Source organism: Nothoprocta perdicaria, unplaced genomic scaffold (genome assembly GCF_003342845.1).
Source record: "Nothoprocta perdicaria isolate Ctin4 unplaced genomic scaffold, notPer1 scaffold_18, whole genome shotgun sequence".
In the NCBI taxonomy this organism is placed as follows: domain Eukaryota; kingdom Metazoa; phylum Chordata; class Aves; order Tinamiformes; family Tinamidae; genus Nothoprocta; species Nothoprocta perdicaria.
Window position 1 is genome coordinate 5,393,817 of NW_020454982.1, and position 26,477 is coordinate 5,420,293.

Sequence of the window (26,477 nt, forward strand, 5' to 3'; positions counted from 1 at the left end):
CCCCACCGGCACCGGGCACGCGTTGCAGCCCCTCACACAGCCCGACACGATCCGCTCCCACCTAATTTTTACACCTAATTTTTAGTAACAGAAAAATGACAAAACGTCTGAGAATGAGCAGGGTGCCGGTTCCGCAGGGAGGGGAGGACGGGGCACCACGACGCACCTCTGGGTGACACCAACTGCTGGTGGCAGCAGGGCCAGCTGGCTGCCACCCAAGAGAGCACCCGCGTCCACTACCGTGCCCTGCCTTTGGACCCAGCCACTGAAACCAAGTCATCTGGTAAAGGGTGAGGGAGAAGGGGGTCTCCAGCACCATTAGGAGATGTTCTGGATGATGAACACCGTAACTGCACGAGGCTTCCGCAGGAGGCAGTTTTGTATTTTTGTAGTTTGAGCATATAGCTTGCAAACAAAACATGGCAAGGAGCAAGCTGTCACATCCTCCCGTCCAGGCACCGAGGAATATGAAAGAGATCCCTAAACGCGAGGAGGTCGGTGGCTGCAGGGGCCTCACCAAGGGATGCCCAGCGCAGCGGCCGCATCTCCTTCTCCGGCAGCTCTTAGAGACACCGCGGAGGTGGCTGCGGCACCAGCCAACCACAGGCACCAGCAGCACCTCCAGCCACGCCGCAATCTTAGCTCTCCTGAAAGGTTTTCTAAGAAACACTTTTTTCCCTGTTAGCAAACCATGACTCACAGCCCCACAGAACAACCAGCCACCAGAAACAGGAGCTGGAGCGCCAGGAAAGGCTGCAGCAGCTGACAGGGCGCGCGAAGCGAGCGCCTCGGAGCAGCCTCAGAACCACACTGGCGTTCAAAGGAGGTGCTGGAGAACGGGCCTCTGTGAAACCTGGCACCACAGCTTCACTGCAAGCAACAGTTCAGGACGTTAGTCTTGGCTCACATCAGGCTCTCCACCCTGTATTTTGCTTTGAACAGTTTTAATGAAAAACGCAAAGTAAGATTCAGCTGCAACCATCAATTTTTATCTGAAGTTGGTCAAAAGCAAAATGAAGTTGCTTTTTGTAGGCTTGTCCAAGGAGGGGAGTACACCTCTCCTTAGGAGAACCTCTGTGTTTTGAGTTCCTTTGGAAGAGGAGGCCGCCGGAGGCCTGTAACGCTTTCACCCACATGCAGTGGGGTGAAACACCAGCGTGGTGGCAGACGGGGCGAGCGGGTGAGGGCGCCGTCCTGCTCGCAGTGGGGCAGCTGACAGGCCACTCCGTCCTGCTATTTCCAGGGGGGCAGTTAGTCACCCCTCCCACCTATTTAGCAGTAGCAAAATGAGAAAAGGCTGCTCTCCAGCTTGGATAGACGTGTATTTCCTTTGGAGACTCTCTGGATGCCTCCACAGGAGCTATGATGTCCAAATCATTAAAGCTTTGCCTCTTGCTATAATATATTTCAGAGCTTCTCTTGTTCTGGACCATGATGGTGGAAGGAGAAGGAAGGGGTTCGTGAATGAGGTGTGAGGGGAAAGGACAACCCATGTGCAGGCAGGGAGGGGAATCCGGGTGAGCAGAGCACAGGGATGTGAGCGAGCTGGCTGCCTGCCCTTTCACGGGCCTCCAAAACCAGCAAAGGCAAGAGATGCTCGTTACAGGCCCCACGGATTTTTTCCACCCAGAAGTCCGCAATGCAAAAGGCAGCATTCCCTGGCTCTTCAGAAAACAAGAATATCTTGCCAACACGGACCAGCAATATTTATTTCAAGTTTCCTGTCCCCTCTAATATCAGGAAACATGCACTCAGTTTTCCTCTCCCGTATCCTATGCCAAAGATGGGACAAAATAGCTCACATAAATAATTGCCCAGCCCCTCCTGAAAGCAGCTGAGCGGAAGGTGGGACTGAAGCTCAGAGCCAGCAGAGCCGGGAGCACCAGGGAGCAGAGCAGAGGAGGGCAAGGACACGTGCGATGCCCCAGCTGCATCTGTATGCAGAAGCACAAGGCAGGGAGGAAAATATCCGTGCAGGTTATGGCAGGCTTCCCCAGGTGTGGGGATCCTCGTGGGAGGAGCAGCGTCAACAGAAAATGTAGCAGACCTTATCAGAGACAGCTGATGTGGCACACGCTACCAGAGCTTGTCTGCGCTACCAGAACATCTTTTGTTCTCTAGCCCCATTCTTTCACCTGGCAGCTCACAGATGAAAGCACCTGAGAGGCGGCCCTGCCGCGGGAGACTTCTCCTCTCCAAAGGCTCCTAAAAGCAAGGGGGACAAGGGCGACAGAGAGTCCATCACCAGGGATGAGTGGCAGAGGAAGCTTTACCCTCCTAATAACAACTTTTTTACATTTTTGGACGTTCTCCCTAACCCCGTCCCCTCCCTTCCTGCAGAGGGATAACAGAGCCAACATTGTCCATCACATCTCAATCCGAAGTGACTCATTTATTCTCAGGAGATCTGTGTTCTTTTTTTTTTTTTTTTTTTTTCCAGACTGGCATCCTAAGAAAAACAAGGTTTATGTGATCATATTGCCTGTCATATGTCTAACAGTTTGTCCCTTCCTATTATATTTGAATCACGCTGGATTGAGAACGGAGGGCTCAGAGAGATACTGAGTTTCTCTTATAGAAATTGAGTTTCTATAAGATGGGAGGATCTACATTTGATTGAGTAGGACAGAGACACCCAATTTCATGTCTCTGCCGTGAGAAAGGCTAAGAACCAACTCAGCACAACTCATGGCATGTAACAGGCCACGAGGCACACACGGCTGCTCACCCTGCGTGTAGACAGCGGATAGGAAAGGCAGAGGATAGCACTGTGTGGGGATAGGAGATAAGGATCATGGAGATGGATCTGCCACGATGGAGAAACGCAGCTTCGTAGAAAGGCAGGTCTCAAAAACCCGTTCTCCGTGCTCAGATTCCCTGCAGCTTCATCTGACATCACCAAGGACAGTGTCAGTACTTCCCAGTACACAGTCATGTGTAGAAGAGCATGCAGCCAGCGAGGATCCCCTCACTGAACCCACCATAGATTTGCTGTTAAAACTTCTTCCAAGTAATAGTAAAGCAACAGTAAAGCCACTGCAAAGTCACTTACTGTCCCATCTCGACTCTCTAGGTCCACCTTGTTCAGAAGGCCCTGCAGGGGCCAGTTAGTTGTGTATAAGCAACAACCGGCTGCTACTGAGAGGGATTTTTACACAATTAATGTAAGGTTTCCTGGAACGAGCAAAAAGCATGTGCCGAACCAAATGCAAGTGCTCTGGAAACAGGGATCCCATAAGATTACAAGACTCGACCCTCAGAGGAGTTTGTGACATTGCTAAAAAGCAACTCTCTACCCCAAGTGTACTCTGCAGGGGCATTTTCCTACATCCCCTGACTAAACTATTGATTTTTAAGGGAAAGAGAAGGAACAAAGAATGTGTCCCTTTTTCCTGTAGCACCGCATGATGCATTTTGGTTGCCCTATCCTTTCTGCTTCCAGGGACAGTGCAGTGTTTGTCTGAATTTTTAACAGATGTTTCTAAGTACTCTTGACCACTTGTGTCTCCTGAGGATTGCTGCAGTGGGATAGCTTGAGATAGTAATGCAAACAAAGCTCTAAGAGGCTCTCGGGGATAAATCTGTAGACACTGCATCTAGGATGGGTGTGGGTATGGGTCCAAGCCATATGAAACTGTGCAAATATCCTCTGAAGACTAACAAGCTGGAATGACCCTGCCTGCAGATGTTTTTGAGTTTACCAGCACCCCAGTGAAAAGCGAGACAGCTTTACAGATAACTGCAACAGCACCGAAACAGCCGGTGAGCCGGGCTCGAGCTGAAGGCTATAAAAGCCGGGATATATTGGAGCAGAACGGAATAAGCCGAGGATGATGTGCAGCAGCGTGACTCCATTTGGATGCACGTTTCAGCTGCCGAGCAAGGACTCGATCTGGCTGGAGGGAGGGTTTCCCAGATGTCAGGGGGCCCCTGGGATCAAGCACAGTGGAGTCACTTGGCGGGTGGGAAGGTACACGGGCAGCCACAACACGGATGGGTCAAAAGGAAAAAAAAAAAATCCCTGCCTTCACGATAGGTGAACGAGTCTGTCTGCTCGCCCCTGGAAGCGGGCAGCGCCACAGGCCCATGTGCACACGCGGCCGGCAGCCCTGCCCCACACACCCCGAGCCCTCGCTGCTCCTGCAGCGCTGCCCCACGCACCCCGAGCCCTCGCTGCTGCTCTAGATACCCAAACGCACCCAAGTCAAGCGGAGCAAAGCCGCGGCTCGTGTGCTGCAGCCGCTCAATCAGTCGTCTTTGCTGAGAGGTCAGTCCGCGGCCGGGGAGCAAACCCGAGCGAGGCGGCGCTCGCGGCCCCGTCCCCAGGGCTCTGCAGACACCAGCAGCCGCAGGCAGCTCCGTGCGGGACGCCCAGGCCAACACCAGAGCCCTGCCCGTGCCGAGGGGCACCCATAAGGTCCCAGCCATGGGACACTTGTCCGTGGGGAGCCCAGCGCAGCTCCGGCCACCGCCACCATTCGCCGCCTGCCTCCTGTCATCTCTCCCATTAGCGTCTCCCTCGACCTCCTGAGAGAGGATTTCAAAATTCCTCATTCTGAGAAACACTTGCTCATACTGGCCCCACTTGCTACACACAGCGATAGCTTGGTAGTCACAGCCCACAAGATATATTTAGCTTCGTCAACTCATCATCAATGGATTTTGAAAGCATTGTAGCCAGCAGACTGGAAACCACAGGCCATACAAACACATAATAGAACTTTTAATGTGCGAAGAGACTAAACAAAAAGATCCTTGACCTTCCTGCTTTCCCTTGCATACCATTATCCCCAGTGAGACAGCAAATGGGATGACGTTGAGAGCAACAGCTACCATGAAGCAACTTTGGAAGCCAATTTCTACAGTAGTTAAGCAGTTAATGGCGTTAATCAGAATGATAACTTATTAAATTCTGCATTTATGCAAATGGCGTTCTGGCATATCACATACAGACTTGAGTAGCTCTCCAGGAAAGTTCCCAACATCTTTTACATTTACTGCTTTCTCTTTTTAATAATGTGTAAAATAATAGCAGAGGACTATGTCTATGATCGCTGGCGTATCAGACAAACTCTAATTTGTGCTTTTTTGTAGTCAGAAATTAATCTCTATCATCCCAAATAGATTAACGAACAAATCATTTAATTCTCAACCTTTACGAAGTAGGGATTAATCGCTACAACTAAATCCAATCTCTCCCTTTATCTTTTTAAGAAGTTGACATTTCTTGTAGACCTTCCTGAAATTAGCAACATTTACCGAACAAAGACGACAGCAGATATCCCTAACTCTCCACGCTACAGTAGCTGTAGGATATGAAATATAAAAATGTAAAGCAACACAATGATTTATGGCAGTAACGTGATAGGATGTTATTTGTATATGACGCGATAGGTCAAGGAAACTCTAATTTAGGAGAGGCAAAATTTATAATAGCCTTAGTTTTATAAAACACAGCTGGAAAAGCGCTTTCTTTCCTAAAGCAATACCTGGCATCTCTTGGCTGTGGGTTGCACTTAAATTCAATGAGGATGTAAGAAAAACAGGACTGGAGGAACAATTATGAATTGTGCTTTAATTGCTTCTGAGATGTACCAGATTATTAAGACATATTTATGCACCTATTCACCCCTTAACTGGCATGGTTCTTAAATAAAATTAAAATCGCCATGGAAAGTTGCACATTCAGTTAGTTCATCCTCTGTCTTTGGAGAAAATGAGGTATGAAATTGTTTACCTCTCCCACTTGCATAAGGACATTGTACAAAATGAGTATTTCACCAATTGAAATTTCATCTATACTTCGCAAATGAATAATATGGTTTAAACACAAGCTCTAACTGCGGGTTTGTTATGTTTATATAAATACACACACATCTGGGTTCATTCCCTTTGTTTGGACAGAGCCTTCTCTGCAACACAGAATGTTAAAATATTTCTGGAAAAAAAATTGCCTTTTTTCCTCCCCTTTGGGTACAAATTCTGTTTTTAAATGAATGTGCAGGTTTCCTGTTACCGTGTGAAGCCTTTGCTTCAAAATACCATTACTGACTAATTCTACATTTAATTAAAACAGACTGTTTTACATCACAATCTTTTTTAAATAGCTCGTGTCTTCCCTACCTTAATGTCATTCCCAGCTATTAAGAAGTGATTTAAAAAAAAAAAATTCTTGAAAGAATCCAAAGTTTTCCAGAAACTCTCTTTATGGAGTGAACTTATGCAAGCGCCGAAGCCTTTCCAGAGCAAACAGGATTCTCCCCACCTCCCTCTGGCTTTTCTCCCTCCTGAATGCCACGGCCTTCACTCAACCAAAGGAAATGAAAGACAGACTGAGACAACAGCATCACGTGGGTGAAGGTCAGATTGATTTTCAGCTGTGTGCTGCTGTTTTATCACCCTCAGGACAAAAGTTAAGCCCTTTTGTTTTGTTTTTATTTTTTTTCCATGTCTGCTTTATGGAATGACTTATTTTTTTCCTGAAATTCTGGTTGGGCTCCTCACCACCGCAACTATCCAGGCTAAGCCATGCAAAGCATCGTGCCCATCTCGGTGCTCGGAGGGATGTGCGGCGGCGCAGCCTCCCCAGGGCGGCCCTGCTCGCGCCACGGCCCCGCGGGCTCCGGAAAGCGGCACGGCCGCGCGGGCTGCCGGCTCCCGCGCAGCCGCCTCTGCTGCTCCGCTGCCCCGGGCTCTCCCGGAGCGTCGCCGCTCCCGCGCTGACGTCCGACGCGGCCGGGCCGCGCAGCGAGACGGGCGGGCTGGCGCGAGACGAAGCCGCGGCGCACGGCGTTCGGCCTGGCCGGGCTGCAGCTGGCGCTGGCGGCTGGGAGCTCCTGCACCCAGCTACCAGGGAGAAAAACACTGCTCACCCACCTCCTCTGTTTTCATTTTTAAGTTTTTCTATTTGTGAGGAATACAGCACTAGTGCAACTGGCTCCTACGCACAACAAATTATCCTCCATAAAGTACGGAGGACGATGCTCTGAAGTATGGAGAACATTTCAGCAGGAGCGGAAATGATGAAGGAGCAGAAAAGGAACAGAGCGAGGAGAGGGCCTCGGCGGAGGGAGCCGCGCGGAGCAGGCGGAAGGCGGCTGGGAGCCCAACCAGGGCGGCCCCAGCAGCCCGGCACACGCAGGGAGGCGGCAGGGCCACCCGAGGATCGCGTAACTGTTTTTAGAAAGGGTCCATAAAAGCACATGGTAAATAATTCCAACCAAGGCTCTCATGCCACAGCAACATTATGCAGTTACTTTGATTTCTGACTTGGTTTTCGGCTTGGTTGATTGGGTTTATTGATGCAGATTGATCAATGTAATTCAAATTTGATCGTATTACCCTTGGAGTCTACTAAATCACCTGCATTCATTTTTGCTAGGAGGAAGTAAATTCTGGAATATATATGTATATTTACATAAACTCATAAAGGGAATTTTATTCTTCTTCTGTCTTTCCAATTTTTCTAATGCAATATTAGTAGACCCAGACTTCTAAAATGATCGTTTAATACAAGTTATATCGAATCTCATTTATTTTAGCAAATACCATCAGCCACAAAGTCTGCACAAGTTCACTGTAGAGGAAGGGACTGGGGATCATGTCCAAAAACTACGTTTAGATGTGGAGTGCGACAGACTTCCTGGAGCAAAATAAAGCAATAGACCCCAACAGCCCTTCCTTAGGTCCTCCTCCATCAGACTAATGGGAACTGAGCAGCAACATGAGGAGGAGCCAAAAGCTCATCTGCCACTTGCTGAACAAGATCTCCTGGACAGCTTAGAGAAGACACACTCCCACCTCCCAAAATACAGGTGTCCTCAAGGGGAAGCTTTCCCCCGAGGTTATAGGTCTGGCGGCCACCAAAACCCCATGGGATGCAGCAGGGTGGCTCCACCACCATTTCATGTGGGCCATTCAGCAAGTTGGTGAAGCCACAGGACATGGTCCTGCCTCCTCCCCAAACCCTAACCGTGGGTCCCCCACGCTGACCCCAACATGGGGCAGCTCCGGGGCTGCCCGGTCTGGAAACCGAGCACACTCAGAGTTTGTCCTCCTCCTTTTCAGAGGTGTCGGTTCCCGAAGATGACGCAAACCTTGTGTCAGCCTGACGCAGGAGAGAGGGAGGAATTCCCCCTTCAGGTACAGCCAAAACGTATGCCAAATCAAGGTGACTTCAGCTTAATTCTACAGTGATGAAAATAAAAGCTTGCTTACGCCAGAAAGTAGCTGCTAGTCTACAAGTTTAAAGACTATGAAGTGCTGAGATGCTGAAGCATTTAACACGAACAGACCAGGTGCCTTGAAAACTCCAGATTAATTTTGCAAATTTTACAGAGGCAAAAAGGTTGTTGCAATAAGCAAGACGCTTAACGAACACTACCTGTATTCTACTGAGAAAATTACCTTAAGTTTCTACTGAATATATTTTCAACCATTCTGAATTAAATGAGAATATATGAAATTATTTTTAAATAAAACTCACCTTGCTACCAATATTAAATGCATTTACACGACACAGCATTCAAGAGGTACATACCTGCCGCCAAAGCTCTGAGAGAGAGTCCAGAATATTTGGTGAAGGTCTAAACAGCCACGGTCTTCTGCCCTTCCACCCAGCTTTGGGAGCACCCGCCTCTCCAGCAGGCCCAGGGAAAATAACTCCCTTATTCCATTTACATTGGACTGGTTGAGCCCAAGAGCTATCTCAGGCGGAACCGAGAAGCTCTTTGGCCGATGATGCAGATTTCTCACACGAGAGGAAGGAGCGAGAGGCCTAACGGAGGCCGGGCGGACAGCCTCGGGGAGCCCGGCACTCGTGCGGCTGCATCCCGGTGCTCGCCCGCGTGCCGGGGCGCCGGGCGCGCGTGCTGGGGCGCCGGCCGGACGCTGCCGCGGCCGCCCAGGACCAGCCCTCGCTGGCAGGGATCCCTGCAGCCAGCCGGCGCCGGGGGTGGAGGCCGCCTCCCGGCTCCCCGGCCCGCGGCACAGCTAATAACGCGCCAGCTGGAGCGGCAGCCACGCCAAGTTTAATGAGGCTACAACAAAAGCCTTCAAATAGGCACCACAGAATTTCTGCCTTTTTTTTTTTTTCTAGAGCGTATTTAAAAAAAAATAGGTTGAAATTATCACGCTTGCTTTAGGTTTGATTTTCTTTGAAAAAATTATATTCTCTAAAATGCAAAGAAATCAACATTAGAAAGACTTTTTATCCCACTGCTACAAGCAACAAAATTATGTCCTGTGATGAGCGCTTGAAATACACTGCTGGTTGCCTTTTCTTCTTTCATTATTTAAATAAACATTGAAGCCTTAATTCTTTCTCCCACGATGCGGCCAGAGACCACCTTTCTGTCTCCCAGACCTCTCCCACCAGGACAAGTAATATCCATTTTCCCTTGCTCAGGAATCAGGACGGACACAGGCAAGTGTCTACTGCGCATCTAAGACTGGTAACGAAAGACATCCTACCTCCTTGACGCCCTATCACAATGCCACATACTTTGCAATGGCCTCGTACTTTGCAGCCAGGTAGAGGAGACCAGAGGATTGTAAAGAGGGAACCACCCTTCCAAGCAGGTGAGGCCCCACGTCCCTCAGAGGCACCGTGTCCTCCTGCGCAAGACAGAGCTGGATGGTGGGTGCCTCTCCCATCTGCTCCCGTCTTGGCAAAGGTGGAGCAGAAGGTCAGGAGGTTTCAGTGCGGACACAGATGACTGGAGTCACACAAGAGCTTCAACAAGGTCCTAAGCAAGAAGACAAGGAGTCTTCACCTTGACAAAGGAGAGCACAGAGGGCACTAAAAGGAGTCTGCTCAGAGACACGGGGCTGGAGAAGGTGGGAGAGGAACAGCCATCCCTGACTCTTGCACAGGAAGAGCTAGAGGGTGTAAAACGAAAGCAGGAGGTGAGAGAGCCAAGACAAACAGGAGACACTCTCCCCAGCTTGCAACATAACTGTGGAAATCCTCACTGCTGAAATGCTGAGAGCATACCTGGCTACAGAGAAGACCTCAAAAAGCAAACTCATGGAAAAAGAGTCTGTGAAGAACTTGAATGAAAGGCATCAGGAACTCTCTGGACGTGCAATTCTTCTGAATTTGTGACAGCTACCAACAAAACTCGTCCCTTCAGTCAGTGGGTCATGCACACCTCACTACCAATAACCATGTTCTCATCTGCTTCAGACAGGACAACTCCAGGGCACTCTCCATCAAACCAAGTCACTACTAAGAGGGCATGCTGTGACGAGCACCCAATTGCTAGGTGCATTTCTGACCCGAGCTGCGTGTATTTAGTCTCTATCAGCAGCAGTTCTGAGCACTCTGCTGTGACTGGGGTAATGGAGGAGGGGGCACCCCACACCTTGCAGGTACCCACTCCCTTTGCAGCACTTTGAGACTGCCACATACTAGTGCATTAAGGAACTTCAGAGAGATGCGCGATGTCTTTAGGACGGCTTAGAAGGGGCTCACTGTCATTTCTCCTCTTTCTCACGCATCTCTGCACTTATTTTGCAAGCTACTTTTTGAACCATATAAAAGTAGATAAAAGAACTCAATTAAAGTAGCAAGAACGAAGCAGTCCCTTGCTGATACAACCAAGCTAACATGTCACCCTCGGCGCTTCACCAGGCCACATGCTTAAAAATGACGGGGAATAACGGCTGCTGGTCTAAGAAAAAGCCCCTGGCTGTGGGGGGACGCACACGTGTGGCCACGAAGCATCGCGGGGAACACGGGGTGCCCGTGAGCCGCGCAAGGGCCGAGGAAGGGACAGGCGCATCCGCGGTGTCCCCCGCTCGCAGCCCCCCGCGCTGGCAGGGCTCCTATCTGCACGCACAGCGGCCGCTCTCGCTGCCCGGCCGTGCTCCCCGGGGAGCCCACACAAAGGGGGCGGCGGCGGCGGCGCGCGAGGCGCCCGCGCTGGCAGGCGCTTATCTGCCGGGGCCGGCCCGGCTCTGCCTGCGCCCACGCGCCCAGGCTGGCACGGCCCCGCGCCCAGGCCTGCCGCCCCGCGGCGGCACCTCGCTGCCAGCCCCCTGCCATCCCTGCGACCCCTGCAATGCTGCTGCCATCCCCGCGATCCCGCTGCCATCCCCGCGATCCTGCTGCCATCCCGCACCAGACTTGGTGCCCGCTCCAAACGCGGGCCAGGGAATCCGCTTTGCAGCCCACACTCTCCGCGTGTTTCCACAGCGTACGGCGCTGCTGGGCTTCTCTGAAACACCGTTACAGCCTCCATGGAAGCGAGGAAACTGCATTTCAGCACAACAACGCAGGACAGAGCAGAAAGGAAATGTGTTACGTTTTTTAGGTTGAAACACTAGTCAGGTTAAGAGCAAGGAACAGGCTTCTGGCAAGGACAAGAGCACTCAGACCAAGCCACAACACAGTAATTAGGGCCACGAGGTCATTAGAGCCACAGCTGTATAAACTAGGTGTATAATTAAGTTTCCACACTGCTTTTTCACAACTATATTTCAGTTTCTTTTGTGGAGGATGATCAGTAGTTCATCAATTTTTTTTTTTTAAAGGCAACAGCAGCAGCAAAGAAATGAAACATCTCCAACTTGCCAATCAGGTCCAACAAAATATTTTAATTTGGGGAGGGCTAATTTTGGAAATGGAGGCAGGAAGCCCATGCTGGTCATCGAGAAGCCCAAAGCGGTGCAGGAGCTGAGCACCGCCGAGGCGCTGCTGCGTGCGCTTCTCGGGGCAGCGCATCTCGCACTCTGCGTTGCAGGGCAGTTATCATTCTTGGAGCAGGTGAAACGCAAGAAAACACAAAATTATACACTAGCATGAAACAGTTACAATACCTCATTTCAGGTGTAAGCCTAGTGTACAGGTTACAGGGCATTTAAAAGGAGCAACTGCAAGACTTTAATTATAAACTAGTTCCTACCGTACAGTAGTTTAGAAAAATCAGCCGCTTCCAAGCTGGCAATATCCATATAAAGCTCTGCTGCTGTTTGAAACAGACAACCTGTAAAGTTACCAACAACAGAAGAGGACCTCATGAAATGCTCAGAGACCCCAGCGTCACCTACTTCTCTCCAGTTCATTGGGGCCTAACTTGCTGTAAGGTACTTTTATTCAGCTGAAAAACTGAAGAACAAAGTCTACATGAGGCTATTTGGACCCAGTGGGTGGGAAGGGGCAACATGGGTGGAGAAGGCAAAAATAATGCAATGAAAAAGCTGCAGCTAAAAGCAGACTAATGCTCATGGGTCAAAACACATAAACAAGATGGCAAATCTCAGGGCACTCCAGCCACTTTTGTACAGACAGGAAACACTCTGTTTCAGGCTGCAGACAGTATTAAATTGCAGAAGAGCTGTTTGATGCATGCAGTGCCTAGTGCTGGCTAGAGCACGCAAAGATTTGTAAACCTGGCTGTGATTTGCTACTCCTGTCAACAAAAACATTGCATCATGCTGCAAGAGCACCTATAACAGCAACGTGCAAAAAAAATCAAATAAGGACTGCACGTGATGCTGATGGCAATTCCTTAGTGTTTTCTAGCTAAGGGGCATCGGGCTATAAGTGATTTTTGAGCTACTTTTTAAAACTTCGCACAGCTAATGCACCCCCCAGCATTTTCCCTTATTCTCAACGTGTTTGGAGAGGTTCTGCTGCCCAACGCGCCGCCCCGGCAGCAGCGCCAGCTCTGTCAGCCAGGGAACATCTCTACTACCCTGACATCAAAAGGAACACGGTGCTCTCCTGCTACAAGAGATGTCTAGATTTCAGCGGTGTTTTGTCCTCAAAGAAACAAGCTGAAATACATGAAAAAGCAAGGGGGGAAATGGCTGTTTGCTACTTCCTTACATGTCAAAGCAGCTGTGTTCAAACTGTATGATAACTTCAGCGCACTGTAATGAATTTCTAAGGGACTCCAGTGAAATGGATGGTTTATCCTGTTCTTTGGAGTAATCTCCTACAATCCTGCCAGGCTCCTGGGCTACAATACCTTCCTAACTGCGCTGTCCCACAGGAGGTCATTAGTTATGTTGTATTATCAACCCAGTAATATTATCACTACAAATATTACCTGCATTGATCTGGAGCCTTGTAGACATGATTGAAAACTCTGTTTCAGATTAAGACATGAACACCTAGCTTGCCAAGGTGGGCACTGCCAAAAACAGGAGTATGGGGCAGCTAAGGACATGGTGCAAGAGCTTCTTGTGTGGGATATGGTCTTGAAACACACCACGCTTCCTAACGCTGGCTTAGATTTTCACCTGGTGGTGCAACCCTGCTCTGCTGAACTCAACAACACATGTGTTTCCTATGCTTTGAACAAAAATTCATATAATTATCAAAGAAATAGGTGGGCCTGCACGTTAAACTTTTGTCTCACAGTTAATATATGCAATATCTAGAGATATTCCAGATTTTCTCCATGGAGACATTCTCATTTCCAAGTATATGAGTGCCATGCTCCTATTTACATCAAGATCATTTCAGAACAGTTTAGATCAAGCTAAATAGAAAACAGGCACATTCTCCAACAAGTTGTCTCCATATGGAGGTAATCAGCATCTATCCCATGCATACACAGATGGCTATATGCTTCCTTTTTATATTATGCTTCCTTTTTATGACAAAATGTCTTCGTGAATCAGCATCACATATGAAGACAGTAAGAGAAGATGAAATTAAGCTACCTGAAATCAAAAATTAGCAACGGCAATACTGACAAATTCTTCTGCTACACCCCACAAAAATATGATTTGATTTACTTAATCTCACAGAATATTATATATAGGATAAATAAAAACTGAGGTGTGAAGATGCTGGCTATAGTGATACAAGTGTCTCTGCTTGAGCAGGGGGGGTTGGACTAATGATCTCTAGAGGTCCCTTCCAGCTTTAACCATTGGGTGATTCTGCGAAGTCGAAGCTCTAGGCTGCTCTATCTAAACCCATCATCAGCCTCAGAAGAACAACTGCTCCCTGCCCAGCGCTGGCGGGCAGGCGGCAGCGCCCTCGGCGCGCTCACACCGCTGGCCTGGCGCCTCTCCAGCCCCAGTGAGCTGCTCTGCCTCACCTGGGCCCAGCAGAAACATCGCTGAGGCCCAAGAAGGAGAGAAGGAAACGTGGACTAATGGCCAAATTCCGTGGCCAGAGTGGGGATGTGCGCCCAGGGGAGAGAAGGGGGAGGGCTCGGGGTCTGCTTCAGAGGAGAAGCTGCTGCCCCTCTGCAGCTCTGCACCCAGCAGCTGCAAGAGAAATCGCCCAAAAAATCTCTCAGAACAGTGGAGGAAAAAGTGATGGTAAAGTATTTAATCCCTGGAAGGTGAAGGATAAGAGCCTATGTTTAAGCACATACAAGCATATTCTGTGCTCACTCTCCTAAGATTTTTATTTTATCTCTGATAAAGATCAGCAAGGCGTTTCAGTCTGCCCATGCAGGGGCCTAATGTGTGACCCAGAAACCCTGCTGCTCTCCTTGCCCCTGGGAAAAGCGCCCTGGAAAGGCCTGGCAAGGCCAGAGACGCTGCAGTTGTTCACGCCGCGCACTGGCCTTCCCCTTGCTTCACACAAAAGAAAACCGAGCTCAGCCCAGGCTCGTGCCATCCTCACTGCCACCAAACTCAGAAGAAAATGCCATAATAACCTATGGAGAATGGCGTCTTTTTAGGGTGGGATTACATAACTCTCACTTGGAATTTTAACCTCGGAAGTGTCATGCTCATTTATGGGGTTCAGAGGCCTTTGTTCAGGGCGGGGTTTGCACCCTAATGTCATTTAACCTTTTTTTAAACCTGTCTGCATCTGGAGAGAGTGAAAAAATACCCTATCTGAAACTTTTAACACTGAAAAAGCCCACAACATTTTTGCCTAACATAATTACTGACATATTCCAATTGGAAAGCTGTTGCTTTTATTTTAATTTTATTAAAGGAGTGAACAAAGGCTACCCAAGGCACCACAATAAAATTACATTAACTGTAAAATTACATTATTAATTCTTTAATCTCACTTGAGGCCTCAAGCTGTTGCTATGTCCAATTACCCAGCTAACCACCTGTCAGAATTGCAAAGCTAGTTTAACATTACCTCCAGGACAGTTGTGTGCCCTGTGTTCAGTCAGGTCTGCCAGTGAATCGAAGTCCTGCTGACAGTTATCACAGGTGTAAATTGACTCATCCTCCATGTCTTCATCTTCCTCGTTTCTCTCTTCCTGACTCGTCACGCTGTTCCTCTCTTCCAGGGCCCGGCTGTCCTTCGCATCGTGCTCCAGCTCTCCTCCCAGGCCACCTGCCAACGGGAAGAGCACGCTCTAAGTTTTACAGGTTTGGGGAAAGAAGAGGTTTAAGGATGATGTTGTGCTTATTAAGACACATTTAATTACAGCTGCTCTCACGTTATTCCCGACACCTTTTATTATATTAATGCCGTTTTCATATCATGCGGTGCAACAATTCTCAGCTGCACGCGCCACTGCTTGGTGTGAATCCTGCAAACACGCTTTTTATGAGCTGCTTTGGTGGGTGCAGAGCAGCAGTCTCCAGTTCTGTCACATAAACTGGCTAGTGTTTCATTGCCTAGACTGGACTCTCAAAGCCTAAAAGCCTGGCAAGATTAATTACAGCTTGCCAAGGAAAGGCACGTGCTGAATCCTAACTCCTAATGCTCCCACTGCCTCAAACCCCAATATTACTAATATCCAGGAAAGAGAGATAGAGAGAGAGAAAAGAAAAATAAAATACGATCATAGTTTAAGACTCACAAAGAACACATATAGGGCCTATAAACCAACGTAGGTCTGTCTGCTCGGTGAGCAAGCCCCAAGCGCCACCACTCTGGTGACAAGGCCAATGTCATTGCATGGGACTGTCAGATATCTCAGGGGGTTTCTCACCCCAGCCTACAAGCCAAGCATGGGGTAACACCACTGCCCTCACCGCCTGACCCACAGCTCTTCATGTGCCCCAGGATTCAGCCCTCCAGCAGCTGCAGACACCCCCAGCTGCAGAGCAGGCTGTGGGGCACGGGCTGTTAGGGGCTCTGGGGCTGAAAGCGCCCGGTTTGCACCCACTTCTGCACGAGCAGGGCAGCGTGAAAGCGCCTCGTTGTCCTCCGGGGGGCCCTCAGAGCGTGACAGCCCCTTCGCCTCCCAACGGCAATATTAAAAACCAATGCCTGTTTGTGGTGGATCGTGGCACCTCTCCTCGCAATTAGCTGATCTACACGTTCTCAGCTTCTTTTACTGTTAAATTATACATTCCTTCCTGCTAGAAAATCTCCATTAAGGTTACGATATAACATGCATCTTAACAAATCAGATATGCCACTTATACACAGATAAGGAATTTAAGAATTTGGTTATGAAAAGCATCACTCACTAAGCTCTCTGCATTGCAACTCCTCATCTGTACTATGTTTATTCAATAAAACATGGTGCTCTGAACTTCATGCTTTATAGCCTTCCCTTTAATAAAAACTTATTGTAATGAAAAAGAGCGTAATTCTGGTTCTCTTTATACAGCTGCCTTGCCAAATAATAAGTTACATTTAAAGCTATGCTAGCTTAACTTAACACATAATTTAATGCACGTATTCAAATTATCACTTCCATTTTGTCATATTTACTTGGCACACCTTTTTACAGTTTCTCATCTCACACTTGAATCACAAACATTACAGCTCATTCAATCTCTTTAAACCCTGCATGTCCTGTAGAGTTGATAGTTAATAAATCAGAATGTCAACCCTCCAGTTTTATAAGACAGAAACCTATAAAAATAGTCCAAGTATATAAATCTAATTTAAAGAACTGCCACCTGATTCCATGCTGCCTGCTAATGGAAAGCTTGGAGAAAGCACCTCCAGGCTGCTTTTGCTGCCACCAGGAGCACCAAGTATTTAGGCAACTTTGGGATGGTTTAAGGGGTTTTTATGGCAGTGGTTTTGCCTTTTGACGGTTAACCCCAAGGTCAGCCGAGCGGGCGAGTACACTGCGACAAATTCATCCTTGGGCCCGCTCCAAAACTTCGTGGCTACGCCAGGGATAAATCTGTTTGACCGAGTCCAACAAAAACAAATAATTTAGCACACTGCTTTAGGAAAAATAAATTGTACAATGTGAGATAAGAAAATAGATTCCTGCCTGCAAAGCCAAATTCCAGAAACATTTTTCAATTCCCTGCTGACCGGCGAATCTGATCCGCCAGGCAACCTTGCAAAACTATCATTGCTTGACATAATTGTATGTCAAATAACACAGCGATGAATCGCGCATAAATTATTTAGCAAGCGCAGTGCTGCTCGAGGAGGGGATGTTCTGCGGGGCCGCGTGCTCCCCACGCCTTGGCCTTCCCGCCCGACGGAGCGCTGCCCTCCATTCCCATTTTGTTTGTTCTTCCCCTTTTGCTCCTTTGTTGTTTTCTTTTTTTTTTTTTCCCTCCTCTTTTTTCCCTTGAAGCCCCAGCTGCAGGCCAGTGATGGCAGCGCACTGAGAGGAAGCCAAGGGCCTCCTACGAGAGAGGGCCCTGGCCAACGCCAGCGAAGTGGAGTCCGGGCATCGCACGGACGTGTCGCTGGAGACGTCGCCGTGAACCCATCACCGCTCTGACACGGGCTGACAGGGCGGCTTGAGCCCCAGCCTCGTTCCTTACTCTGCCTGCAGGCTCAGGAAACGGGTCCATGAGCATGGAAGTGGGTGACACCTTGCAAAAGGCAGGCCAGAGAAATTAAAAAAGGAGCAAACTAATTTTTTTTTTTTTTTTTTTTTTTAAAGCTGTGGAGCAAATACAGAGTTTAGATCTTCTCACTTACCCGCACAACTATGGGTGAACAAAACCATCTGGAGTTGTGGGGCTTGCACCAACATCCTCCTTTTAGGCCACAGCACTGGACGTGGCGCTGAGGAGCGCTTCTCCCAGAGCAACTTCAGGTGCAGGGACGCGGTGCCAACCCGCCGAGCCGTTGGACGCCAGGGCCCCGTGGTGCACGCAGTGAAGCACACGCTGCAGCACGGACGCTGAGGAACAAACCGCCAAAAGGCACCTCTCAGGCTGTCCTGCCTTGGCCATGTGGTGCCACAGCAGCCTCCACCAGCCCCACATGGAACCATCTTGGAGCTGCCGCATCAGAGTGAGCGGCGCCGAGTTGGACGCCGGCCCTGGCGGTCACGGCCCAACCGCCCTTCCAGAGGCGGCGCCCCTTGAGCCCGACACCGCGTGTGCCATCGATCATGCCACGGGGCTCTAATGAGAAGCTGGAGGACGAGGCCTCCCTCGGCCCCTGAAAATTGCACGGTGTCGCCTCGCGGCCTCCCAGGGCCGGGCACACTGCTCGTTACTGCTGCCTTGCCCGGCCCGCGCCTCCCGCCGGCACCGGGCCACGCTGGGCCCAGGCAGCACCAAACCCGGCCTGCTTCCACAGAGCCCCCGGCACAGCGGCCCCTGCTCTCCAGCGCAGCCACCATTTCGCCCTCCGCGTCCATGCGGATACAAGTTCACCATCAGCACCCACATCACAACCACCACAACACACACAGCCATCTCCACGAACGACCCTAGCCCCATGCTCTGCTTTATTATTTATTTACATATAGGATCTCATTTAAGCCCACCGATTCTGCTCAGTCAATATTTTTTATATCCCACATACTCAACACGTATAAACTCAACCTATAATCCTGATTTTCTTTGATTTCAAGACATTCGTAATACCCCTTAGTCAACATGGTGGAAAAACCTTTTATTAAATGCTGCTAATTTTTTTATTGATCAAACTGTGAGTCATTTCATTTTCCATTATAGCAGAAATCTCCTATAGGAGCATTCAGATTAAGTTTCTTTATTCTGTCTCTAGTAACATGTCACTTTTAATCAGTTTTTAGTTTCATTATTGCTTAAAAATTAGAAAGCAGTTTCTCTGTTCTTTATTGCTTTTTAAGTTTACTTACTGAAGGGTTATTAAACTTGGAAAATATATAGACATGCATAACATGCTAAATAAATTCCTCACTGTCTCTAACCAACTTTAACGTTAGGTTTTTTAATAATTTTTAGGTTTATTTTCACTGAAGGACTGCTTGTAATTATTACTCATGTTCTCCCCAAACACTTATGTTACTAAAGTGTGAAATGTCTTCTAACACAAAGACAGTTCTCTGGGAAGTAATTACAAAAATGCATTCAGGGGCAATAATTTTATATTAACTGTCAGCAGCATACATCTTCTGAAAAGGCACTTGTTATGAAGGAATTATTTGTGTGGAATTTGAAGGCACTGAAGGCAAGGGAAAACTGCAGAAATGCATTAAACTGAAACTCCAACTCCCTCATCAAGGGTCAGTTTATGTTTAAATCATTACTGCGAAGGCAACCCCTCACCTTCCTCAGAGGAGCTTACAGAGACTATTTCAATTTAGGCACAAATTCGGCACAGGTTCCAGTTTTCAGTGTGGGACAATTTACACCGTTTTCTTGAAGGGAATTTCTCAGTAGATAATCAAAAAGATTTATCTGAAAATTTGGGATTTCTATTTACCGTTCACTGAGCACACTAAAAATTCTGGCTAGTGATTCATGTATCATAACAAAAATAGGAGCCTCAAAGCTGACCAGACACATTAAAAAGGCATCTGTGTCTATAAGAAAAATAAGCAAGCATTTAGTGAGTATTTTAAAGTAATTTTTAGCCTGTAGACTAACTTTTCAGACACTAGGACGGTAAAATAAGAGAAAGAAATAAAATAAAGGAGAACAAGAAAAATGGTAATAATGATTAAGCATCATATCTCTTTATAAGCATAAAAAGAGGAAATCATAAAAATAACAGCAAACAGTAAAATTTAATTTTACCTGCAAGCAGTATTTCAGTCTTTCTATAGCTTTTACTAAAATGATTTAGGTGCTACTACATTATGCAGCAAATGCATTTCTGCGCTGAAAAGTGGACAAATATCTAAGCCACTGTTATTTATTTGCATGCGGGCAGCGCTGGGATTGTACTTCACAGTGTTAACAGCACGTAACAAGCACGAGCTCTTCAGCGCTTGGCGAGGGCTTTAAGGTCCTGCGTATACAGGATGGAATCACGTCCCTGCCACAAGAAGCTCTGCAGGAGAATCTGGAGGGAGGCAACTCGGGGAGAGGGAGCAGGGCACTGCGCCAGACCGAATGGCTGCCCCAGGCCCCACGACTGCCATGCTCAGCCCATAACACCCGGCTCAAAGCAAAGCTGAGCTCAATTAAATTTATATACACCCAGAAATCTGTCTGCCAGGCAAGGGCACTTCTTTAGGAAAACACACTTCTAGCACTCTGGCCTACACGAGCTTGTTTAGAAATGATGAGCATCCTAATGCAATGAAGGCAAAGCAACTTTTGAGCTCCAAAAATGACACTGTCATTTTATTTAACCATATTAACATCTCAACAATTCAAGCATCTTCAGTATTTGTCAAATCTCTGCTCAAAACAAGTGTACTGTTTTTAGCAGCTCCACCACATCCTGCTCTCAGATTTAACACTGGACATTTTAATTGCTTTTTAATTTATAGTCGTGACAAAAACATTTTTCTTTGAAGGAAACAGCATGAATGATACATATGTATTTTTTTTTAACTTTAAGGTGAAGCCAGATATCTGTAAAGTTTAAATCTATAGCTCCCTGAGCAGACAGAAAATTTGGAAGGCCTAACAAAATGCACATGTGGCTTGTTATTGCAGCTGCATATCAATTGAAAAAATAAGATATCGACCAGCTCTGCTTAGAATACCATCTGCTGCAACTGTTGATTAAAATAAACCTGCTGATTTTTAAAGAGAGAAAAAAAAATGTAGATGATGTAATTTACCAGAAGTGACAAAAGGTGACTATGTACTTAAAGGTTTGGATCCCCCAGCCTAACTCAAAATGCAAAATCCTTGTTTATTTTTCTTTAATCCTGCTCGCTATCTAGGCCCAGGACTCGGCTGTTGTTCCTGCAGTGACATTTCAGGCCGCAGGCTATTCCTTCCCGTTATTTACACGGCTGGGGAAAGGCGCTGGAAGGAGCCGGGGCAGGCAGGCTTGGTGAGCACCAGGAGGCCCCGGGATGCGGGAATGGGGCAGACGGCCCCAGCGGCGCCCGCTCCCCGCACGGCGGCTCCGCTCGGCACCGGCTGCCCGGTCAAAACTAACTAGGCCCTCAGATTCCTCTTCTGCTTCCCTCCTTTCATGCAAAACTCTGAAGTCCCACACGTTTCACTCGACAAAGCCATTAATTCAGTAATTTCAGATAATTAAATCGAGCAAAGCAGAGTGTTTAAATTTGAGCTAAGTGAAATATACTTATGCGCGGCTCACGCTGTTCAACTTCTGCTGCGTGCGCCTCTGCTCCCGCTCATTTATTAATTTAGGGCAGTCTGCAACGTGACTCCGCGTAATAAGGCACGCACTGGCTTTAATATAGTCAGAGATAAAAAATACATGGGAACAACAGTGCGGAGGGTGAATGAAGCTCCAAATGAGCTAAACGGGTCCCTCTGAGCGAGGCCTTGGCAGTGCCCTACGCAGCCAGTCGGCCCCGCGCGCTCCGTCTGGGCTTACCCCTTATAAATTATTTCTAACTAGAGGTGTTTGGCTATTTACCTCTGGAATAATCCGCTGGAATAATAAGTTAGCTGCATCCCGTGCGGTGATCCTCCTTGCAGTGGTAACAGTTCCCCTCTTAACATTTTCCTGGGTTGTTCCTTGGGGTCGGATGTGGAGAAGAAAGCGTGGAAAGGATTTGAAAGAGTAAAGGCTAAAGGACTTTAACGCCCTGTCCTGCTCAATGGCTGCTCTAACCATGCATGTCTCCAGAGAGGGAGCCACAGGCGGGAACACAGAGTGTGACCCAAAAGAGCTGCCAGGGCCCCTGCCTGCGCGCTGGGCCTGGTGAGGCCACGGCGGAAAATAACGGGCAAAGTCCCACGTGTCGGGTTTGGTGGCAACAGCTACAAGTGGGAAAGAAATTCAGATGGCCATTAATCCAAATAATGGAAACACTTTGGGTAGTTAACCGAAGTCCTTCCAGAATGTAGAGGTTTGCTTTTTTCCTTTGCATTGGTGCTCTCTGCTGCTGAAGTTTCTTGCAAACTCTTTTAATTGGGCTCTTCTGGATGTGCGGGAAGCTCCTGCACTTCTGCCCTGGCCTCAGAGGAGCCCTGCGAGGGTGGGATGTGAAGCTGCTGTGATACCTGCTGCAGACAGAGCCGTAATGACCCGCTCTCACCAAGGAAAAATAGGGGGGGAATAGGGGAGAAGACCATTTCTGTTGTAATTAAGCTTCTGAAGAGTTTAGTTGGAGAGAAATTAGATTTATTTACATGCTGTTCAGTTGCTGATGAAGCACCAGCTATTTGGGACAACTTGTAATTAACCCTAATTTAGTTGATATGCTCTTTGCTAGCCCCATTCCCTGTGTACTTTGCACTAGGTAAAAAGTAATAACCGCAACAAATTAACCATCCTAAAAAGGGAGGTTTCTTTGCAGGGGCCCAGCCCCAATTTCATCCCTGAAATTATCGAAGTTGCACTTTAGCATCTCAGTTGCTGACGGTGAGGAAAAAATCACACCTGAGCACCTCACGTACCCAACTGCTCAGCGCACAGTGAAACGCAGCAGGAATGTAAGAATACGGGAACATGGGACGGCTCCCGTGTCGGCAACGAGGGGTTTCCTTGGTCCTCGCACTCCCCTTGCCACAAACGCAGCTCCGAGTCTATTTTTAAAGTGCTTCCACTTCCTACATCCTCAACACATTACGCAGGCTGGCCACAATATTCATTAACTCGATACGGTCTTAAAATATTTCATTACAGTATCAAGCTAAAATCACTTAGCTCCTGTGATGGGTTTTCTCGTTTAGCAGTCGCTGCTGGCTCTGCAACGCGCCCGGTGCACGGGGTGCATCTGCGTCTCTTTGCAAATCAAAAAGGCACTTCAAGTACACCAGGTTTATAGCCTCAGCACACAAGAAAGCCGTCCCCATGCTTCAAGAGCAGCTTTGCAGGAGCAGCAGCCCTGACTCTTATTTCAATTTCACACACAAAACACCCTCAGTGCTGAACAACACGTTTCATCTGCTTAGATGTCTCTTCTGAAGTAAGGGTGAAAAATGGGAGATAATTTAATTCTGTTATACAGGAGTATCTACGCTTGCTTGTCACCACACAAACGCAGGGACAAATGCAAACAGCATTTGCGGAGGTGACAGTCCTCACGCCTGCAACTCTACAGTTCTCTGAGCACGGAATATATGAAGGAAAAAAGGAGGAAAAGATGTGGAGTCGTGCTGCATCCTATCCAGGAGGTGCTTTACCAGTCTGGCTATTTGCCAATACATACGAGTTTCACTGCTGGTGAAAAATAAGTAAATTTTTACCACAAGTTGCTTTTTTTTTTCATGAGATGATAGGCCAAATGCTGCTCTCAGTTATAGCTGCTTAATCCTGCTGGTTTTGTATATGCTTCCTGAATGTTACTGTGGAAATCTGGCAATAAGCATATTTTGTTTAATATGATCAAGGAAGAGAAGCCAAATGCTTTCTGCACAGAACCATTTTCATTCATTTAACGGGATAAACAGTCATCTGCTTCGGACTTCTGGGCTAAATGCAAAGACCTCGATATGAACTACTATCAAATAAAGTTCAGCTTCTTCAACTCTTTCTGTGGGTGACACACATTCTGTACAAATTAATGACAGCATCACAAGCTGACCCTATTTTCACAAATATAACCTACTTGGTTAAACCAACAATGCTGAAGTCGCTCCTATTCCAATGAAAGGAAAAATTACAGATTACTCATCTAATCAGACACCATTTTTCAAAATTATTTGGAAGAAAGCTTCAACTAAGAACAGTGACAAAAAAAAACGCCTAGCACAAGGTGTCCTGCACTAAGGGCTAATTCAGGTCCTGACCGTGCCCTTCTTTCAACGAAACCGGCCCGTAGAACCAAGGCACCATCACTCCCTCCCGCCCACACTTGTGAGAGCTGCGAAACAGCCCGACTTAACATGTGTGGATAAGGAAAAGTTCTAGGATTTTCTTTCCGTGAGCAGAGACGACCAGGATCTCCCTCGGGGCGCACATATCTCACTAAATCAGGCCACAGGAATTTCGTGCTGCATAACCTGAACACAGCCTCTACCCCGGTCCAGGCTCGGCAACGACACCTCAGCCCCAGCTCTGGGCGCTGGAAACCTTTCCAAATTAAGGGAGAACCAGGGAAAACCACCACCCTGCTCTGTGAGAGCCGGTGCGAGCCTTTGTTCCCTCCAACAGCCACGTGGGCAGCACCAACTGCTCGCTGCACAACCCCGAGCCTCGCACGAACCCCGGGCGCTCCATCCTGCTGGAATCCGCACCAGGGCTGGGGATGAAGCCCGTGGGGCCAGAGCGACCCGCGGCGCTTCCCACAGCGCTTCCCGCAGCTCTTCCCCAGGCAGAGGCTCTCCAGCCACGGCGGGAAGAGCAGCGAGGGCCTCAGGACACATCCGCACGCGCAGCCTCGCTTCGTTGCTGCTTGGCTCCATCCCGGCAAAAGCTTCCAGCCGAGAGGGGAAAAATTTGCCCCCAGGTCCCTCCATTTTATGCCAGCAAATCACTCGCTCAGGAAATATTGCAGCTTGCAGAGTGAGGACCAAGGAGGAGAAAGAGTAGGATGGCACAGGAAGCAAATTGCCATCACCCCCACAGGGAAAAATGCAGCTGAACACCCCATTTTCATTTGGGGTTTTTCATGAGTTTAGTAAAACAAAATGCAACAGCGGAGTCCTAACTAGGGTGTAAAAGTTTAAAGGAAAAAAAGAAAAGTATTTGCTTTAGTTACAATGATGCAATAAACCTTCACAGCCCGCTTGGATTTAGCACAAAAGGTAGCACTTGTGTATTGGTTTATTTGTAAAATATAAAATTCTCCCCTCTGCAGGAAGCTGGGAAACGAGAGCCTTGGGGTTTGCTGGAGAGGAGTCCGTCCCTTCCCCAAGTACGCTCCATAAAAGTTGCAAAACAGCAAGGAAGGTGCTAGACTTTCCACATCTAGAAAATTAAATTAGAAAAAAAAATATATTGCATGGATTCACTTCAAATGCATCAAAGCTTCCAACAAAAGTGGTTATTTTTCAGCCAAGTTACTATACCACTGCTTAAATACCAATAAACTGAAGTAGTCCATCTTTATCAGTCACAAACTGCCAAGCTATCCTTAAGAAAACATGAAGCTAAAACACTGCACATGTTGTTCAATACAATTCACATTAATGCCATTTTGACTTTTCTATTTACATTTTTATTGCTAATTGATTTATTCCTTCCGGAGGAAACGTCTTTAAAAATGAGCCTTTCTACGCGTCCATCCCCCTCACCCCGCGCTCCAGCTTCATTACAACCCTCGCACGGTTGCCAAAATGAGATATTTCCTCATTTTTTGGTCCTATGCCCTTGAAGGCATCTTATTAGAAAAGACCATTTCTTAATTAACATTTTTGATCTTTAATCTATTACACATCCCTTTAATCCCACACGGAGGAGCTTTTGGCCCACTTCCGCGGCGTGGCAGGGGACGCAATAGGCTGCCAGTCGGTGCTGAGGGCTCTCTCCCAGCTGGGCTCCAGCAGCGCTGCCCGCCGGCTCCGCGCGCCCTGGCCAGCAGCAGCCGTTTCCACCCATCTTGCTAATGACGACTCAGGCAGCCGCTCGCCGCTGTTGAACACAACACGCAGCAATCTCGCAGACAACATCGGCCGCTGCAAGCGCCTCTCATGTCCTTAAAAGAAGCAGCAAAATTCTAAGTGGAAGATTTAGTGGTTCACCAACACGTGAAGTGTACGGGAACCACCAGGCAAGTCCCTTACATCATTTTACTTGCAAATAATTGCAGCAATTACAATGTGCTAACTGGCAATTAACGTTACAGGCTTCACAACTCACCACAATTTTTTAAAACACGCTGTGGCCCGATGTAAATTGTCTCTTTGGTACTTCTGATTTGGTGGCTGTACTAGCTAATGGCTACACATTAGTTCAGCCGATCTCAGAGCAGAATTGTCTACGTGCCAGATAATTTAATTAGAGGCTTGATCTTGTCAGAGCTTTATGTAATACAGACAGTGTTTCCAAGCAAAGTGAGTGTTTTTTTTCATTTCTCTACTCAGTGTTTAGTGAATGCCTAATAATTTACACTAACGAATGCCAAAGCCATCCACGGGGAAGGAGGGATGGCAAGTAAAACATGCAAACATGTAGGGATGTTAGCCACAGACTCAATGAATTCAGAAATATGTAGAGCAAGGCACATGGAGCACCTCTTCCTCGCACTCCCAGGCTCGTGCCAGGTCTCTGCACACAGCTATTAAATCTTCATCGCGCTGCTGCTCAGCCTCAAAAAGACAAAGGTCACTTGTCTCCAAGTGAGAGCCATAGGGTATCTCAAATCTCATTATAAGTGGTCCCACTTAGCAGTTTTCTCATTTGA

The 26,477-nt window shown here is 47.8% G+C and overlaps 1 protein-coding gene across 1 annotated transcript in view; it reads right to left on the minus strand.

Annotated features, from left to right (window-relative positions):
* LOC112944983 (zinc finger protein 423) overlaps nucleotides 1-26,477 on the minus strand; it is a 120,766-nt gene that overhangs the window by 45,150 nt on the left and 49,139 nt on the right. Inside the window, exon 3 of the mRNA XM_026036496.1 lies at nucleotides 15,071-15,271. Within this exon, the coding sequence (XP_025892281.1) occupies nucleotides 15,071-15,271 (201 nt within the window). The remainder of the gene's footprint in view (nucleotides 1-15,070; nucleotides 15,272-26,477) is intronic.